Source organism: Gracilinanus agilis, chromosome 4, assembly GCF_016433145.1.
Source record: "Gracilinanus agilis isolate LMUSP501 chromosome 4, AgileGrace, whole genome shotgun sequence".
NCBI classification, from domain to species: domain Eukaryota; kingdom Metazoa; phylum Chordata; class Mammalia; order Didelphimorphia; family Didelphidae; genus Gracilinanus; species Gracilinanus agilis.
In genome coordinates this window covers 109,030,227-109,049,737 of record NC_058133.1, presented here as the reverse complement: position 1 = coordinate 109,049,737, position 19,511 = coordinate 109,030,227, and the positions used below count along the sequence as shown (strand labels likewise).

Sequence of the window (19,511 nt, the reverse complement as noted above, 5' to 3'; positions counted from 1 at the left end):
CCTTGCGGATCTGAACTCAGCATTCCATCTCTACCTGTGTACCTTCACAGAGACTATCGTCCTTCCCTCCTCACCTTTCATGCCTCCCTCCCTCCTTCTGTCTCTTATAATCCTCAGCTTCCTTCAAGGCTCAGCTCAGGGTTTGAGCCCTCCATCAGAAGTCTGTTCTGGGGGCAGCTAGGCCACCTAGCTGTGGATATCTATCAGTGGATAGAGCACCAGGCCTGGAGACAGAAGGTCCTGGGTTCAAATGTGGTCTCAGACACTCCCTAGCTGTGTGACCCTAGGCAAGTCGCTTAACCCCCACTGCCTAGCTTTTACTGCTCTTCTCCTTTGGAACCAATGCACAGTATGGATTCTAAGAAGCAAGGTAAGGGTTTTAAAAAAATCTATTCTGAACCCATCAATCATCAGTGCTCTCTCCTCAAATAATCTGGTCTGTTTCTATTTACTTGCATCTCCCAAAAGAATGTCAATTCCTTGAGGGTAAGGACTGTTTCCCCATTTGTATCTTTATGTCTTAGCTTAATGCCTTACCAATAGTAGGCAATTAATCAATGGTTGTTGAATTACATTGTGTTATTACCATTTCCCTGACTAAAGAGATTGAGTTTCAGAGAGGAAGTGATTTGTGTACAGCTACACAGCTAGCAGCTAGGTGGAACAGTGATGAGAGTGCCAGATCTGGAGTCAGGAAGACCTGGGTTCAAATCTAGCCTCAGATGCTTGCTAGCTGCATTTACCCTAGGCAAGTCATTTCACCACTATTTTCCTCTTCCTAGCAGTGTGTCCCTGGCAAGCCACTTCACCCAATTTGACTCAGTTTCCTCATCTGTAAAATGAGCTGGAGAAGGAAATGACAAATCACTCCAGCATCTTTGCAAAGAAAACCCCAAGTGGGGTCATGAAGAGTGAGATAAGTACTGTCAGAAACATCAACACAGCTAGTGAGAATCTAGATGGTCCCGGGGGCAGCTAGGAGGTGTGGCAGATAGAGCAATGGGCCTAGAGTCAGGAAGATCTGAATTCAAATCTGACCTCAGATGCTTGTTAGCTGCATTTACCCTAGGCCGGTCACATCACCCCTATTTGCCTCAATTCCTCATCTGTAAAACAGGGACACAATGGAGAAGGAAATGACAAACCACTCCACAGTATCTTTGCCAAGAAAACCCCATGGACAAGTCCAGCGGAGTCATATGGAGTTAGACACAACTGAATGACTGAACAACAACAGGTAGTCACTGATGTTCCTTCCAAACCCTCAGCTTCTGTAATTTTGAGAGTCTGCGTCTCCAGGTTTGAAATCCTCCATGCTCTGTGTGTTAGACATCTCAAGTCCCAGCCCCCACTTTCCCTAATCTATTGGAGGCTACACTGCAGGAGTGCCAAGCCTACCACTAGCTGGGCATATGAATCTCCACCATTCCTGAACTAGATTAAAATGTAATGGGAAGGGAGAAGCTGGGTGGCTCAGTGGATTGAGAGCCAGGCCTAGAGATGGGAGGTCCTGGGTTCAAATCTGGTCTTAGACACTTCCCAGCTGTGTGACCCTGGGCAAGTCACTTAACCCCCATTGCCTAGCCCTTATTGCTCTTCTACCTTGGAACCATACACAGTATTGATTCTAAGATGGAAGGTGAGGGTTTAAAAATATATATATCTAATTGGGAAAATTTGACAAAATAAATAAAATGTAATATCACATCCTATAAGAGATGATCATTTGGTTTTCTAAGTCAATACGCCGCTGGCAGGGGTCCTTCTGTCCAGTTTAGCGGCCCCATTTCTGTTTGAGTTTGCTGGAAGAGCCCCACATGCTGGAATTCACTTTCTCCAAATGAGAGGGGTGGGGAGCACCCCGATTCCCCGTGGGCATCGACACCCTGCTCTAACAGGCCCTGCATGCCACGGGAACCTGCCCCAGGCCTTGGACACCTGCCTGTTTAATGCCCGGCATTGAGGTGAAGAGATGGCCCCAGGCAGAGAGCTCTCTCACCCATCCCCACCCTAGAGATGGACTGAGGTCTATTGTGTGCCGGCCTGGCTAGGCGCCCTGGTCCCTCCCAGGAGAGGAGGCATCCCTGCCAGGTGCAGGGCCCAGAGACCCGAAGGGACAGGAGTGCCGTCAACTAGCCAGTTTATTGGGACAGATACCAGTGAGTGCTCAGACAGCTCCAAATCCCAGTGGCCCCAAAGTGAAGTTGGGGAGAAGATACATAGGGACCATTCAACCCATTTTATTTTTTTTTAAACCCTTATCTTCCACCTTGAAATTAATACTGCATATTGGCTCCTAGGTGGAAGAGCGGTAAGGGCTGGGCAATGGGGGTTAGGTGACTTGCCCAGGGTCACACAGCTAAGAAGTATCTGAGGCCAGATTTGAACCCAGGACCTCCCCTCTCTAGGGCTGGCTCTTCATCCATGGAGCCACCCAGCTGCCCCTACCAAACGTGTTCTTTACTCCAGCAGGCTGAACCAAGGAGCCCCATCTCGCAGCTGAGGTATCCCTTGACCCTTTCCCTGAAATGGATAATTCCAGGCCCCCAAACCTGGCCCATTCTCTTTGCAGGACCCTTTTTTGCTGCTTGAATGTTTTCCCAGCGTGCTTGGTGTTTGCTCTGCCCGTTCCAGGTTTGCTGAGGAGACACTGACCCCCTGCCCTCCCGCTCTCCTTCCCTCTCTCCCCCCACCCGTAGCCAGGACAGCAGAGAGGGAATTGTTGTTGAGAGCCCAGGAACAGAAGCGTCCTGACCTTGGGGAGGAATGTGTAAAATGTCTGTGGCCAACAGCAGCCACCCCCCACCTGGGTCCAGGAATGTGGGCTCCCTGCTGGCCCCCATCTCCCTGGGGGAGGAGAGGGGGAGGAGCTGGACTCCTGAGACAGGAGAGGATCCCGGACTCTCAGAAGGGAAAGGCGACTCGGGGATCGTCTCCAGTCCAGCCCCTCCGTGCCACGCCACAGAGGGAGAGAGAAAGACTAGGAAAGTGGGAGGCAGCCCGACGTGGGGCAGAGACACCAGCTGGGAGTCTTTGTGCTGACATTTAATAGCTCGGTAACCCAGCGCAAGCTTTGACACTCACTTACTGGGGAAGGGACCCTGAGAAAGTCTCATCCCCCTCAGCCTCAGCTGCCTCAGCTGCTAAATGGGGATAATATAAAGGGCATCCATTGCGGGGCTCGCAGAGTTATTGCTGGTGAAGAAAGCTTTTGTAAGCCTAGGATGCCAATGAAATGGAAGCTATTGATTATGACAGCACTTTATTTTTTTTTAACCCTTACCTTCCCTTTTAGAACCAATGCTGTGTATTGGCTCCAAGGCAGAAGAGTGGTAAGGGCTGGGCAATGGGGGTTAAGTGACTTGCCCAGGGTCACCCAGCTTGGAAGTGCCTGAGGCCACATTTGAACCCAGGACCTCCCATCTCTGGTCCTGGCTCTCCATCCACTGAGCCACCCAGCTGCCCCCATAATCTACTATGTTTAAAAAAAAACAACCCTTCAATGTATCATACATAAAGGCAGAAATAAAACTGCTCTGCCCTCAAGGAGCTGACGTTTTGTCTAAGAAGGCCGGCTGGGCATGTTATCATAGAATTGGGGATTGAGTTGTCTTATTCCCCTTCTAAAGGGTATAAACTCCCTGAAGGTGAGGGAAATTTTAATCTAAATTTCAGGCACTTTTATCTGACTCTCTGACAGTGTCTGGCACTGTGCATGGTACACAGGATAAATATTTGCTGTTGTATTTTGCAGAGCAAACAGTAGTTGTCTCATTCCACAGAAGATCAACTGGGGGGGAGGGCAGAGAAGGGGAAGGAATTTGGCCAGGGTCACTTCTACTGCCAAGGCCCCACGAGACTCTTCTCTGTTTCCCCCATTTCTGACCCTCTCCATTCAAACCCGACTTCAGGATCAGAATTCTTGGGAAGCCTCGAGAAGAGTTTGCTTCTCATCCTACTGAGAAGCTGAAGGTCAGATTTCCTACCTTTCTGGTTCAACACCCTTTCCCTCAGATTGGGGGGCTTCATTTTTGATATGTGTGTGTTCATTTATATATGTGTGTTCATTTCATAACATCTTTAAATACATGAAATAAAGTATAGAGGATTATAAAGGGAACCAATTCTATTGAAATATAATTATGGGGGCAGCTAGGTGGCCCAGTGGATAGAGAGCCAGGTCTAGAGATAGGAGGTCCTGAGTTCAAATCTGATCTCAAATATTTCCTAGCTGTGTGACCCTGGGTAAGTCACTTAACCCCTATTGCCTAGCCCTTATCCACTCTTCTGCCTTGGAACCAATACACAATATGGATTCCAGAAGGGAAAGTAAGGGTTTAAAAAAAAGTAATTGGGAAATGTTTGGGCAATAAATAAATAAAAATATAACACAACACAGATAATGTTCATCTGTGGTTTTCTACATCAATATACAGCCCACAGGAATTTGTGTCTGTTTGGCAGATCTTTGCCACAAAGGGGCTGGCAGGGACCGTTTTTCCTTTCTCCTACAGCAGCTCCATCTTCTGGGAGAGAGCCTGGAGGCTCTTGTGGGTTTCTTTGTGCCAGCAGAGCCTGGGCCAGAGTGCCCTCGGGACACAGTGAGCAGGAGAGAGGGGCAGGAGCTGAAGCGTGGTCATCATCCCGCCATGTAGCCTCTGGTTCAAGGCTCGAACTCTTAATGGGGAAGGGGCTCTGGGCCAACGAGCCTGGCAAGGGAATAAACAAATAGAGCTAAATGATCCCAAGAAATGCTCCCTCTGGGGGCAGAGCTGGGGGATACGGCTAAGGGCGGCCTCTGAGGCTGGACTGCTTCGAGTGTCCCTAGGAAAAGCCGGGACTTTGTTTCCCTCTTGTGGCCATATCTGGGTACGACTGTGATGGCCGATTCTGTGTAGTTGCTCCATTTCCCTTCCCTTCTCTCAAATTCCCTTGTTCCAAGAAACCTTGGCCATGAGGGGCCCCAGAGGTCATGTAGTTTAACTTTATCTAGTAAAATGGGTTGAATCCTTGGGAAAATAATGAAAATAATGACAGCAGCTTACATTTAATATTTGCAAAGTAGTTTCCTTGCAACCCTATGAGGTAGGTAGTACAAATATTATTAGGTCCATTATATAAAGAAATTGAGAACTAGGAAAACTAATAATTGCATGTTGTTTTTCTTTTTCTTTTTCCTCTCCTTTTCTTTTCTCTTTTAAATACTCTTACCTTCTATCTGAGAATCAATACTATGTATTAGTTCCAGGGCAGAAGAGTGGTAAGGGCTAGGCTATGGGGGCTAAGTGACTTGCCCAGGGCCACACAGGAAGTACCTGAGGATAGACTTGAACCCAAGACCTCCCATTTCCAGACCTGGCTCTCAATCCATTGAGCCACCTCATGCATGTTGTTTTTGAGTCATGTCTGACTCTTCATGATCCCATTCAGAGTTTTCTTGGCAGAGATACTAAAATGCTTTGCCATTTCCTTCTGTAGCTTTCTTTACAGATGAGGAAACTGAGGCAAACAGAGTGAAGTGACTTGTCATGGGATTCACAGCTAAGAAATATCAGAGGCTGGATTTGAACTCAGGAAGATGAGTCTTTTTGACTCAAGAACTGATACTCTATTCATTGTGCCACCTACCTGCCCTTTGTCTGCATGGAGGCAATTGGGCAAAGAATTCTGGATTTTGTGTTAGACTTGAATTTAAATATCAGTTGTGTTCTGACGTTGTTCAGCTATGTTCTCGGGGGCAATACCCTAATTTGTCTGAGCCTTAGTTCCTGATCTGTAAAATGGAGCCAATAATACTTGGATTGCCTGCCTCACTGGATTACTTTGAAGAAAAACACTTTGCAAGGTTAACTCTCAGCTGCTACTGTCACCACCATCATCTTCATCTTCATCAGTAGTGGTATGAATAATAGTGACATTTTCCCAGAGATTCCACCCATTTTACTTGAACTATTTTACTATGGCTGGCAGTGACGGGTGCAAGAGAACATAGGACAGTAGCCTTCATGGACACCCACCCCATCAACAATCAACTCAGGCAACACAAAATGAGTTTGAGAATTCAGGGAGGATCTTTATTTCTTTTGAGATCCCCAGTCAAGTTCCAAAGTGGGCAGGGATCACCCAAACCCCTGAGGATTCCATTCCTCCTTCTCCCAGAAGCCCCCTTTTCTCTGGAAGTGCCAATTGGGAAGGTAGAGACCATGAACAGCAACCATACACAACACTCCGGTGACTTAAAAAAAACAACAAAAAAACAACCCCAAACATACACCCGCATACACACACATGTACAAATAAATAGACATAAAAAATGGAGGTCAAGGCTCGAGTCCTCCTGTCCCAGATGGAGCACTACTCCCACAAGGCAAAGGGGGTTTGATAACTTTGATACCACTCTAGACTCAATGGTTCACAAAGTAAATCGTACTGAAGTGCTAGTACCACCCCGATGGGAATCCCCAGGGTAAAACCCTGGTTTCAGAGAAAGAAGACAAGAAGAAAAATATTGGGGGGAGGAGAGAAGGGGCCTCCTTAGAATTCAGGATGGGAAGAAGAAATGCAGCCACAAATAAATAAATAAATAAATTGACAGCGCTTACAAGTGCCCAAGACCTGAGGCTTGGGACCCGGGGGAAGGGGGCTATATTTCCCTGAAAAAGGCAAGTCGATGACAGCAAGAAATGGACTAACAATTTCAAAAAGCACACAGTTCCCAAGACCCGGGCCCCTCATCCTCCAGTCGGGACCCTGTGCATCACAGGCTTCAGCTTTGCAGCAGAAAGGGCTGAGCCAGGCTTGGGAACTAGCTCCCCTGGGTCCCTTTTTACTCCACAGACATCTGAGGGTATGGGGAACACCTCCTGCCCCTTCAAAGACCTTTCCTCTCCGGTGGCTTCTCCTAAACCTCAGGGGGTCTCCCATTTCCTCTTTCCCGTTTGGTCAGCTTGCCCATCTTTGTCCTGAGCTCAAATGGAGAGAGGTCTCTGTGAGAATTTTCTCTCAAGGGGCTCAGAGCAGAGAACTCCACTCCCTCCCTCCCTCAGCGGCCTTCTGGGCTCTCGGGGCCATCTCTAGGCCAGCAAGGAAGAAGGCCTCCAATGTCTTTTAAATAATCAAATAAATACAATCGCTGGTTTTCTTCACTCTGTATGGTGGTCCCCACATCTGTGCCGAGGGAGGGAAGCTGTCAGCTTCCAATCTACCCTGGGATGGCTTTCCCTAAGGGAAGGAGGAAACATTATTGGATATGAAAGAAACACAAGGAAAGACAAGGGGGCAACAGAGTGCGGGAATCTGAGGCAAGAGCCTGAACCAAACACATGAAGAAATCCAAGGTAGGCCAGGTATCTGGGTCTCCCCCTCTGCCTGGGAGCTCAGCTGGGCAGTACCACATGCTCCAGGAGGTAGCTCAGGGAGTCCCAATGTTTCCAGAGGAGGAAGAGGACGAGGACGAGGAGGGCAGTGCTGGCAATGCGGAGACGGGTCTTCATGAGCGGCGTGATGAAGTTGGCGATGGTGGAGACGAACACTAAGAGCACGGCCATCAGCGCCAAGATCACGTTGATGAACTTGCCCAGCAGGGCTCGGGCATTGGCGTTCTCCACACCCTCCAGCTGGACCACCTGTTGCTGCTGCTGCTGGAGCTCTAACTTGGTGACTCTGGTCAGGCAGGACTCCACAGCCTCCTGGGGGTGGGGAGGAAGATGAGGGTGAGAAAGGGAGAAGATTTTTCTGCCCAACAAGTCTGCTCTAGAGTTCTATTTTTTGTTAAACCGTGACCTTCTGTCTTAGTATCAATTCTGTGCAGGAGGAAAATTTGCCACCCCTGAGCTACATTCCCAGCATCCTTTTAAGTATGTCCTCATTTGTACAGGGGCTTGGGAGAGAAATTTGGCTGAGACCCACGTTTCTTGCCTCTTTTTGGGCTTGCTTTGGGAAAGTGCTGCAGGTGGGAGTCTCTGGCTCTCTTTGCTCTGCTCACTTGACTGAAAGAATCCTTTTCTTTTCCCTCTCTTTTTGATGATTATTAAAATCCTATATATTTTCAAATACTAGGAGCATTTATTCATTTTTATTCCTACAATTCTAAGACAGAAGAGTGGCAGGGGCTAGGCAATGGGGAGTTAAGAGACTTTCCCGGTATCATAGAGCCAGAAGTGTCTGAGGTCTTCCTGAGTTCAGACTTGATGTTCTATCCACTGTGCCTCTTGAACTAGAATTCTAAACCCATCTATAACATATGCATACAGAACAACTCAGCAATGGGGCCAAAGAGGATGGATCTTGCTTGGAGTCCTTATAGTGGGAAGATTAAAATATATAGTATCACAGGAGTGGGGGGGGAGTATCTCATTTCTAGGGGTTCAGATGAACATAAACTAAGAACTGGAAAGGACTTTCGAGAGAATCAATTCTGACTCCTTCACTTTATGGGAGACTGGGAGCCAAAGAGGGAAAATAACTTGTCTAAGATCACACAGCAATCTTATTAATGGCAGAGCTGGGACTATACCTTTGGACTATCAATTCTGTGTTTTGGCTATTTACAACTCAGTGTGGGCTGTTACAATTATGAATGTGAGGATAAGAGGTTAGGAAAGGATGCTTTGGGAAAGGGAGCAAATTGATCCAATCCTAATTAGAAGAGCTCCAAAACTAGCCCATGTTGCTCCTTGTGGCAAGGCTGAGAATGCAGTTTGGTGGCTAGCAGAGGCAAGTACATACCTGCAAGGCTATAGTACAGAAGATCTGGGGACAGGACTTATCAATTAGACTGATCTCTGTGCACTTGTCTCTAGTTCTTACTGTGTATACGTGTCTATCTGTCTATGGCTACGTTTTCCCTCATTCTCTCTCTCTCTCCTATATTTGCTGGATTTTCCTCCTGTGCATTTTTGTCTCTTTCCATCTTCCTGACTAACTGCCTTAGCTTGGCAAAGAAATGATGGCGAGCCTACTGCCATCACCAGTCCTTACAGGAGGAAAAAGCCTTAGTCAGGACCATTCTTGGCTTGGCCTGGCACAATCCCACCCCATATATACCTGGATGTCTCGGGCCCTCTCATAGGACTGGTAGGCCACTTTCTCCTCCATGCTGGCCAACTCCTGCTTCAAATTAGTCATCTCGTTTTGGTGTAGTTCCGTCAGGTCGTTCAACTGCTCTTCTAGGCGCTCATACCTGGTGACGGAGAAAGAGTTACAACCCAACTGGTCCTCTTTGCCCAGTGCCTCTCCTTCTTTCTCAATCCATTTTTTTATTCATTCATCTGTTTTTTAATTCATTCATTCATGTTTAAATTTTCTTTTATTTTAAGAATAAATTTCCACATAAGTGTTCCAAAGTCATATGATCTATATCATCTCTCTTCCTTCTTCCCTCCATCCTCCTGGAGCTGATGAGCAATTCAATCTGGGTTATACATGTATTATCACACAAAACGTATTTCCACATTATTCATTTTTGTAAGTGAATAATCTTATAAAACCAAAACCCCAAATCCTATCCCCAAATAAACAAGTGATAAAGTATATGTTTTCATCTGCATTCCGACTCCAGCAGTTCTTTCTCTGGAGGTTGCTCACATTCTTTGTCACAAGTCCCTCAGAAGTGTCCTGGATCACTGTATTGCTGAGAGTAGCTAAATCTATCACATTTGATCATTCCACAATATTGCAGTTACTCATTCATTCATGTTTGACAAACATTCCACAGGCTCCCGGTCGGGACACAGGGCAACAAAAGAGGAGGGAGAGGGGAAGAACAGAAATACTGGGGGGAAATCTTGGGCCTCCAGAAGCTATTTATACTCTAGCTGGGGAGACAAGAAAGGCAATAAATGACATGTATGCTAACCCGGGAAAGTGTTAAGGACGAGGACACTAGGAGACCCGAGAGAGGCAAGCACTGAACTTAGAGCCAGAGGAACCACAGATCGCATCTGCATAATAATATAGAGCTAGTATCTATATAAGGCTTTAAGATTTGCAAAGTGCTTTACCTATATATTGCCCATTTCATCCTCACAATTTTTCTTTCTTTCTTTTTTTTTTTTTAAACCCTTACCTTCTGTCTTAGAATCTTAATGGTTTCAAGGCAGAAGAGGGGTAAGGGTTACGCAGTGGATGTTAAGTGACTTCCCCAGGGTCATACAACTAGCAAGTGTCTGAGGCCAGATTTGAATCCAGGGCTTTAATAATACTTTAATAATAGTAATAGCTAGCAGTAGATAGTAATTCACAAATATGATCTCATTTGATCCTCACTATAATCCTAGGGGTAGGTGCTCTTATTATTCCCATTTTATAGATAGGAAAACTGAGGCACATGGAGGTTAAATCATTTGCCCAGAAAAATGTAGTATGTGTTAAAGGATGGATTCAAACTTAGGTTTTCCTCACTCCAGGTTGAGGGTTCTCTGGTCTATGCCACCTAGCTGTCTCCTACTACGCAGTGTTAATATAGTGTTGCGATGTTCAGAGAAGACTTGGTTAAGTTCCTGGCTCTAATACTAGTAATATGCCCATAAACAAATCTTTTTTTTTCTTTTCTTTTTTTACACTTTTTAAAATCTTTTTACACTTCCATCTTTAAAGTGGGGATACCTTCATAATTCCATTGAGTCCTCTTTGCCAATCACCTCCAATTTCTCTTGTATCTAGCTTGTTTATAGTAGTTGCTTGCATGTTGACTCTCCCATTCAACTAGGAGCAACTTGAGGGCAGGGACTATCTTTTACCTTTCTCTGTATCCCCAGTGTTTAGCACAGTGCGTTAGACATAGCAGGAGCTTAATAAATATTTCTTTCTTTTTTTTTAGACCCTCACCTTCCGTCTTAGGATCAATATTATATATTGGTTCCAAGGCAGAAAATCGGTAAGGGCTAGGCAATGTGGATTAAGTGACTTGCCCAGGGTCACACAGCTAGGCAGTTTCTGAGGCTACATTTGAACCCAGGACCTCTCATCTCTGGCTCTGGCTCTCAATCCACTGAGCCCCCCAATTGACTCCTTAATAAATATTTCTTGATTGACTAAAACAATATCACTTTGAAAAGTGCACAATGACACAGGAAACATGAACTATTACTATTTCTACCACCACCACCATAACCATTCCTCCTCTTCCTCTTCCTTTCAGGGGAGAGAGAGGTTCCAGTTGGTTTCAGCCCAGCATCCATCAGAAATTCTAAATGAGACAATTAACTGGTCTTATTCTTAATTTTCCCATCCACATAATTTTGCTTGCTTGGCCCAAGCTAGGTTTATAATTTTAAAAAAATAATTTTTATTTATTTCATTAAATATTTCTCAATTACATGTATGAAAAGTTTTAACAATCATTAAAAAAAAAAACTTTTGTGTTCCAAATTCTCTCCCTTCATCCCATCCCTTCCCCTTCCTTGAGAAGGCAAGCAGTTTTGATATTAATTAATATAAGGTTTAAAATTTTAAGGATATTCAAGTGGCTCAGTGGATAGAGCTAAGCCTAGAGATGAGAGGTCCTGGGTTCAAAACTGGCCTCAGACACTTCTTAGCTGTGTGACCTTGGGTAAGTCATTTAACCTCAATTGCTCAGTCCTGACTGCTTGCCTGCAGTTCTGCTTTAGAACTGATAACTTAGGATCAATTCTAAGACAGAAAGTAAGTGTTTTGGTTTTTTTTTAACATACTGGAGTGAGGACAATTCCGAGGGACTTATGAGAAAAAACGCTATCTACATCCAGAGAAAGAACTGTGGGAGCAGAAACACAGAAGAAAAACATAGGATTGATCACATCGTTCGATGGGGATATGATTGGGGATGTTGACTTTAAATGATCACTCTGTCGCAAATAGTAAAAATATGTAGATAGGTTCTGAACATGTAAAACCCAGTGGAATTGCTCATCAACTCAGGGATGAGGGAGGGAAGAGGGGAAGGAAAGAACATGAAGCATGTAACCATGGGAAAATATTCCAAACTAATTAATTAAATTTTTAAAAATTTAAAAATATAAAGATACTGGAGTGGTTTATTATTTCCTTCTCCAGGGGATTAAGGCAAGCAGAGGTTACATGACTTGCCTGGGATCATATAGCTAGTAAGTATCTGAGGCTGGACTTGAACTCAGGAAGATGAGTCTTCCTAACTCCAGACCTTCCACCTAGCTGCCATAGGAGTTCCAATCCTGCATTTGCTACTTATTAGTAATATGATCCTGAGCAAATCACTTAACCTCTATTTGCCTCTGTTTCAATCTACTAAGCGCCCTAGCTGCCATAAATGTGTGTGTGTTGAGAGAGACAGAGAGAGGGAGAGAAAGAGAGTGAGACAGAGAGAGACAGACAGACAGACAGACAGAGAAAGTGAGAGAGACAGAGAGGGAGAGAGGGAAAGAAAGAGAGTGAGAAAAAGAGACAGAGACAGAGAGAGAGAGAAAGAGAGTGAGAAAGAGAGACAAAGAGACAGAGAGTGAGAAAGAGAGGGAGACAGAGAAAGACAGAGAGACAGAGAGAGAGAGAGACAGACAGACAGACAGACAGACAGAGAGGGATAAAGAGAGACAGACAGAGAGGGAGAGAGAGACAGACAGAGAGACAGACAGTCAGAGAGAGACAGAGAGACAGACAGAGAGAGAGGGAGAGAGGGAAAGAGTGAGAAAGAGAGACAGAGAGAGACAGAGAGACAGGCTGAGAGAGAGACAGAGAGACAGAGAGAGATGAGGGAGAGAGGAAAAGAGAGTGAGAAAGAGAGAGACAGAGAGACAGACAGAGAGACAGAGACACACACACATAGATATGCGTGTATGTGTATACAGATACAGATACATACATACATACATACATACATATATATATATATGTAAACTCGTCTGTCATCTTAATCCTCTCCTATGCCTTTAGGTGGCCCCAAACCTTTTAGAAAACCTTTGCCCAACCACCCCTGATCGCCCCATTCTAGCCTTCTGTGCCCTTCCCAGATCTCTCTTGCCGCATTCTCATATGTTCTCAGAGGTATCATCTCATATAGAAGGCAGACCTAAGGGATAATATGAAAAGGGACAGAGAGAAGAAAGAGAATGTGGGTGCTCAGGGACCCCAGGAACAATCGCAGTCTCCTACCTGTAGCGTTCCTCTTGTAGGCACTGTGTCATGTAAGTATAATCTCGCTGGAGCTGAGCCTTCAAGTCTTCCATGGAGTCCTCCAGGTGTGACTGCCCCTCCTTGATCTCTCGCAGCTCTTCTAGAAGGGTATCTAGGTTGTTGGGGTGACTATACAGAGTGTTGGACTTGGGGCTCCCTAGTCCCCCACCGGCCCCTGCCCCAGAGTTACTGCCTGCCCCTGCAGAGCTGGCACTCGCACTGGAACACTCGTCGTCACTCCCATACTTGGGACTGGACACCAGGGTGGCACTGCCACTTAGAGCCCTGGCTGCCTCCTCTGGGTGGCCATCTTCAAGCGGGTCCTTCAGGTGGGCGATATTGTCCGCACTGCCAAATTTATTACGGATGAGGCTTGCGAACTCCCGGGGCTTGGACACCACGGCTGTGTGGGTCACCTGGGAGAGCCCTGAGAGGCTCCCCTTGACGCCCTCTACCACTCCACCCCCGAAGCCACTGATGCCCGCCCGCATGTTGGCACCGACATCCTTCAGCCCCTGCTGCATGTCCCTCAGGACATCTTTGGGCTGCCGAGAGGGCCCATTCTGCTCGATCTCTTTCAGTCTCCGGTGGTAATGCTCTAGTTTCTTGTGTAGCTGGGCGATGGTCTGGGCTGACTTCTGGTTCTTCTTCTCAAACACCTGTTTGATACGGGACACCTGCTGCTTGTCCGCATTGTTGGCCAGCTTCAAGTACTCGGCCACATTGTCATCCCGGGCCTCCTGCTCAATCTTAATCTGCTCTGTGATTTTGAGAATCTTTTGGTGCAAGTGTTCAATGGCGGCCTTGGTCCGGTGGGGATCTGGGGTCCCTTCAGGGACATCCAGGCTGATGGGGCCGTCTGAGTCACCATGGCCAGGGCCACCAGGAAGTGCAGCGAGGTCACCCTTGTCTGCCTGGAGGTGGGAGAAAAAAGGAGAGAGGTTGGGGAAGTAGGTTGGGAGGAGACGCTCTGGGGTTGATAAGATATTCTTGGTTCTATTTCTTAAGAGGCTGGGTGGCTTCCACTTACTCGGTTCTTTTGTGGGTTTTTGTCTTTTAATTTTTATTCTAAATTTAGCAAACACTAAATGAAATAGGCATTTCCATATGCATAATGAGATAGAAAAAGAGGATTATATCAGAAACTACAGATCTCTATTATGTACAGCTTGCTTTTCAAAAATAAATTTTTACTATTTTTTTTGTTGTTGTTTTTACAATTTCCCCCTGGCATCTTCCCCTTCTCCTCTCCTTTCCCAGAGAACCATCCTTTATAACAAAGAATTTATTTTTACAGCATACATATACTTGCCCCTGCCAGTCAAAAGAATGCGTTCTCAGCCTTTCCACAAGGAGCACTGTGGGTTATTTGCAGAGCCCTCCCTCCCTCCCTTCTTTCTTTCTTTTTCCTCACTCTCCAACCCATATCCCACATGACAAAAAAAGAAAAACCAAATTCTTGCAACAAAAACCATGATCAAGCAAAACAAATTACACACGGTCCCTTTGAGCCTTGATTTCCCCACTTATAAAATAAAAAAGAAATATGCACTGGAAACTTCTGGAAACGCACAAGCAAACACTCTCTATCTCTAGAATACTGATTACTAAGAAGTCCAGTTCTTTGTTGGAAAATTATAAAGATGATGTCAAACTTATTCTAATCCTCCATTCCAATATCCACAGGAAAGCCCCACCCTCCCTGGACTCAGCCTTCTGCTGTCCCCACCACGCTCCCAGCTGGTGGGTCTGTCTTTGACCCCCTGAAGCATTCTGGGGTGTGGGTGATGTTACCTTCCAGCTTTCAGGGAAAGCCACCAATATCTTCCGTTTCATGGTAGTGGGTGCATCCAAGCCCCTCCCCTTTCCCCAGATTCTGGGGAGAATTCAGACAGATACCCAGTCAGCCGGCCAGAACCCCCCAAGAACTAAAGCTGAAAGGAGTGACTCACAGGCCAGGTGGGATAAGTCAGGTGAGAGGTTCCTGACCGCTCTGAGGACCTGAAGGAGTCAGCTTCTCAAGAGAGGCAGTCAAATTGAAGGGAAATGACAGACGCCGCTCCCTTCCCTTCTCAGAGACAGCAGAGCCTCACACAGAACAACAGTGTCACTTAGCCACAAGGAAAGAGAACAAAGAAAAAGGCAGAGACAGGGAGAAAATATAGGCAGATGGAAAAAAGAATAAGAAAAAAAAAAAAAGGACCCAAGAAAGGGGGGAAAAAAACCCAAAGAACAGAAAAACTCTGAGACTTTCAGTGGCACCAATCTACCAGGATGCTTAGTTCACCCGTTAGGAGGATCTGGGGTATCTTATCACAAGCAACAACGGAAGCAGAAGGAAATGGCTCAACTTGGGTATTTTTACGCACAGCACACCCTACGTATATTGCCATGTCAGCTGGGTTCTTTATGTGTTTATGTGTTTGGGGGAGGGAGTAAGGTGAGCAAGAAAATGGGGTGAAAGCTAAGAAAAGCCCCACTTCACACCCTGTGACAGGAAATGGATTCACAACAATTAAATGCAGAAGTCACCAGACCTGATTTCCACCAAGATACAAAATTATTGGACATCTTGGCTTTGACCATCTCCTGAGACAAAGGGCTTCAGTGACTCAAAGGCTGAAAACCAATCAATTTTTCTAGCTCAGGGTCCCTTTAGCCTTTGATGAATCTGCCATTAACTTGCTGCTCCGCCTTGGATGGGTCACTAATTTTCTCCAACAAGATCCCAAGTCTAAGGCTTTTCCTTCACATTATTTCTTTTGGTCTTTGCTCTTTCTCAGTCTCCTTCCTTCAGTAGATTTTCATATACCCAGTCTCTGCTCCTCATACAGAAAATGTCTTTGTTACTTCATTTGAAGTAAAAGGACCTGGGTTCGAATTGCTGCTTTGCCACTTGATGGTGGATGAATGGCTTTACCTCTATAAAATGGAGCTAATGCCGATTATACTCTCTATTTCACAGGGCTTTTGTGAGACTCAACTCATCAAGAAATGCAACAAACCCATGCAAAAAAGCATTTACTAAATAGCTACTGTGTGCCGGGCACTGTGTTAAGAGCTTATGTTCTTTTTGGGGAAATAGCATGTACACATATGAATAGATACAAGATATATAGATATAGATTACAGATATATCTATATATCTTGTATATCCAAGGGAAATGCAAGGTAACCTAATTAGGTCATATACAAAGAGTCCTTTTAAAGCCATATACAGTGCTATGTAAATGTCAGCTCTTACTTTGTCATTAATAACCCTTTTCCTTTTCTAGGGTCAGATAGGGAACACAGTGGATTAAAGCAGTAGCCTTAGAGTCAGGAAGACCTGAATTCAAATCCTGCCTCTGACATTTACTAATTGATGACTGGCGACAAATCACTTAGCTGCTGTTTGCCTGAATTTCCTCATCTACAAAATGAGGATGATAACAGTATCTACTTCCTAGGGTGGTTGTGAGAATCAAAGGGGATAATATTCATAAAGTCCTTAGCCCAGTGCTTGGCACATAGTAGTACTACATAAATGCTTTTTTCCTTCCATCCACTAATTTTTTTTTAACTCTTATCTTCTGTCTTAGGATCTTTACTAACTATTGATCCCAGGGCAAAAGGGCTAGGAATTTAGAGTTAAATGACTTCCTCAGGGTCATACAGCTGGGAAGAGTCTGAGGTCACATTTAAACTAAGGACTTCCGATCTCCAGGTGTGGTTCTTTATCTAGTGTACCACCTAGCTGCCCCTTAACAAATAGTTGACTGGCCTTTGGACACGAAGTAGGAGAAATAGAGACTCATCCATGAATTCATTGGGTGGCTCAGTGTTCTGACTCACCCTTCCTTCCTTCCTCCCTTCCTTCCTCCCTCCCTCCCTCCCTTCCTTCCTTCCTTCCTTCCTTCCTTCCTTCCTTCCTTCCTTCCTTCCTTCCTTCCTTCCTTCCTTCCTTCCTTTCCTTTCCTTTCTTTCTTTCTTCCTTCCTTCCTTTCTTTCTGTGTGGCCTTTTCCTTTCAAAGGGAGAAGTCTTGCCCCACCCTGCTGGTTATGATCTAACCCCAGGATGGGGTTGAAAGAGAGCGGTCTGCCCAAATGCCATGGCCAATGGAAGTGATTCTGATTCAGGCAATCAATTCTTTTTAGAGGGAGCAAAGCTAAATCCTCCTCTCCAGCACTATCCTACTGCTGCCCTTGAGGTCTCCATTCATAAGAGCCCCTGCTCCTGTAGTTATTCCTCTTGGGGGAGGATTTCATTGTGGACATAGAGAATGGGACGAAGAACTTGTACAAGCACTATGATTGCTGTCTCTGCCATAGTCAGCATTTTATTCTTCTCCTTGAGTTGCTATTCTAAGTGCTCTGGAAGCAGAAGAAGGAACAGCTGCCCTGGAAGGTGGGGGGTTGGGGAGGACCCTAGATGAATGGAGCAACAAAACCCTCTGAGTTGGAGAAAAATGATTCCCCAGGGCTCAGGAACTAGACTATGATTGCTGGCTGATGCCTTTGACTTCTGTATTTGGTCCTATCTACTGGCCTTCCTTGCTCCTAAAAGCTTTTCAGTTCTCCCTTACTTACCCAAGACTAGAGCACCAAAGACTGAAAAGCTGGAAGAGCCCCTAAAAGTCATCTAGTCCAAACGTTCCGACTTCAAAGATGAGGAAGATGAAGTCAGTGACTTGTCCAAGGTTGCACAGCTAATAAGTGTAAGAGCTGGGATTCTTTGCATTCCATCATACTGTGTAATGAATGAGCTTTGACTTGCCTCTACAACTTACTTTTATACATCTGGTATGAAAAAAGGAGAAATAAAGGCATTCGATTTCACTTTTACCTTCTACCCTTCCAGCTCCTGCTGGAAGTAATCAGGGAATTGTACTTATAAGAGGATCAAAGATAAAGCAGGAAGGAATCTCAGAAGGTCTGTGGCTCAACCTTTTGATTCTCCCTGGAGGAGTGAGAGCGGAGCATCTCTACCATCCCTGCTTAAGGGAGGGCCCCTTATTTAGAAGGTAACCTCTTGTAACAACAACAATAATAACTAACATTAGCATAGCATTTTAAGGGTTTGCACAACATTCTCCACAGGTTACCTCAATATTTGATGCTCACAATAACCCTGGGAGATGAGTGCTATTATTATCATCCCCATTTTACAGATCAAGAAACCAAGACAGTAGAGGCTAAGTGACTTGCTCACAGTCACAGTGCTAGTACGTGTCTGAGGCAAGATTTGAATTCTGGTCTTCTTGACTTCTATGGCAGGTAGGTGCCAGGCATGGAGAAAGGAAGACTCATCTTCCTGAGTTCAAATCCAGACTCAGACACTTATTAGCTGTGTGACCCTGGACATGACACTTAAACCTGTTTGCCTCAGTTTCCTTATCTGTAAAATGAGCTAGAGAAGGAAACAGAAAACCAAAAAAAACCTCAAAAGAGGTCATAGTCAGACAAGACCAAAAACAACTAAACAACAACAACTTCCTGGCTCTGAGTTCAGCACTATCCAGTGACCAGCCTGATAGCCTAGGCATATGGGGTGATAGCTGTACCTTCGGGGAGGAGGTGGGGAGAAGGGATAGATTTTTTTTTTAAATCACAAAATTGATGGATCCTCCCCTACCATCTACTTCAACCCTACCCAGGTGCACACACTTCCACCCATGCCCATCAGGAGCTCTTAGGCAATATGTCACTAATTCTATTAGTCACTGCTAAACCAAGCACACTGGTGAGCAGGGGAAGGAAGAGGAAGGAAGCTTTAAAAACAGAGATGCAGAGCCCATGCTAGCTCCCTTACCTGGGGCTAAGTTATTCTTGAGGCTCAAGGGTTCCAGGCTTCCACAGACCCTAACATTAATCTCTCTTCCATCCTCGAGACACATCGATTATCTGAACTTAAGAATCTGGAACCTGGAAAGGGGAACATTTTAGGATTCTAGAGAATGATGATGATTCCTTGTACTCTAACGAGAAGCCCACCCCTCTGCGCAGGGTCTCCTACCTCCATGCCAGAGGGTGTCCAAAGAACCACAGGCTGTGCCTGGCTAGGCTCGAAGAGAATGTGAACAAGCCAGTGTTCAGCTGTGAGCCTTGTAGCACTGCCAACAGCTCCTCTCTCAGGATGGGCAAAAGGGAGGGAGGCTGGGCTAAGGACAGCACTAGGCAATTGTTTCTAAACTTTTCAGTCACAGACTCAGAAAGATGGAGGGAGATGGAGAAAAGAATGAGAAGGGAAAGAGTGGGGGTGGGGTATAGAGAAGGGAAGGGGGGAGGGAAATGAGGGAGCGAGGGGACATGGAAGAAAAGGAATAAAGTGAAGGGGAAATGGAGAGAAGAAAGAAGGGAAGGAAGGAATAAGAAAAGGGAGCTGGGAATTATGGAGAATGGAAAGG

At 45.5% G+C, this 19,511-nt stretch overlaps 1 protein-coding gene across 2 annotated transcripts in view; it reads right to left on the bottom strand.

The window, feature by feature from the left end:
• Positions 1 to 6,008: 6,008 nt before the first annotated feature.
• The window catches only part of TMCC2 (transmembrane and coiled-coil domain family 2), a 44,302-nt gene continuing 30,799 nt past the window's right edge, over positions 6,009 to 19,511 (bottom strand). For both annotated transcript variants that reach the window (XM_044672371.1, XM_044672372.1), the window contains 3 exons: positions 13,105 to 14,039; positions 9,046 to 9,181; positions 6,009 to 7,688 (listed from right to left, as the gene is read on the bottom strand). In XM_044672371.1, the coding sequence (XP_044528306.1) occupies positions 7,377 to 7,688; positions 9,046 to 9,181; positions 13,105 to 14,039 (1,383 nt within the window). In that variant the 3' untranslated portion in view covers positions 6,009 to 7,376. The remainder of the gene's footprint in view (positions 7,689 to 9,045; positions 9,182 to 13,104; positions 14,040 to 19,511) is intronic.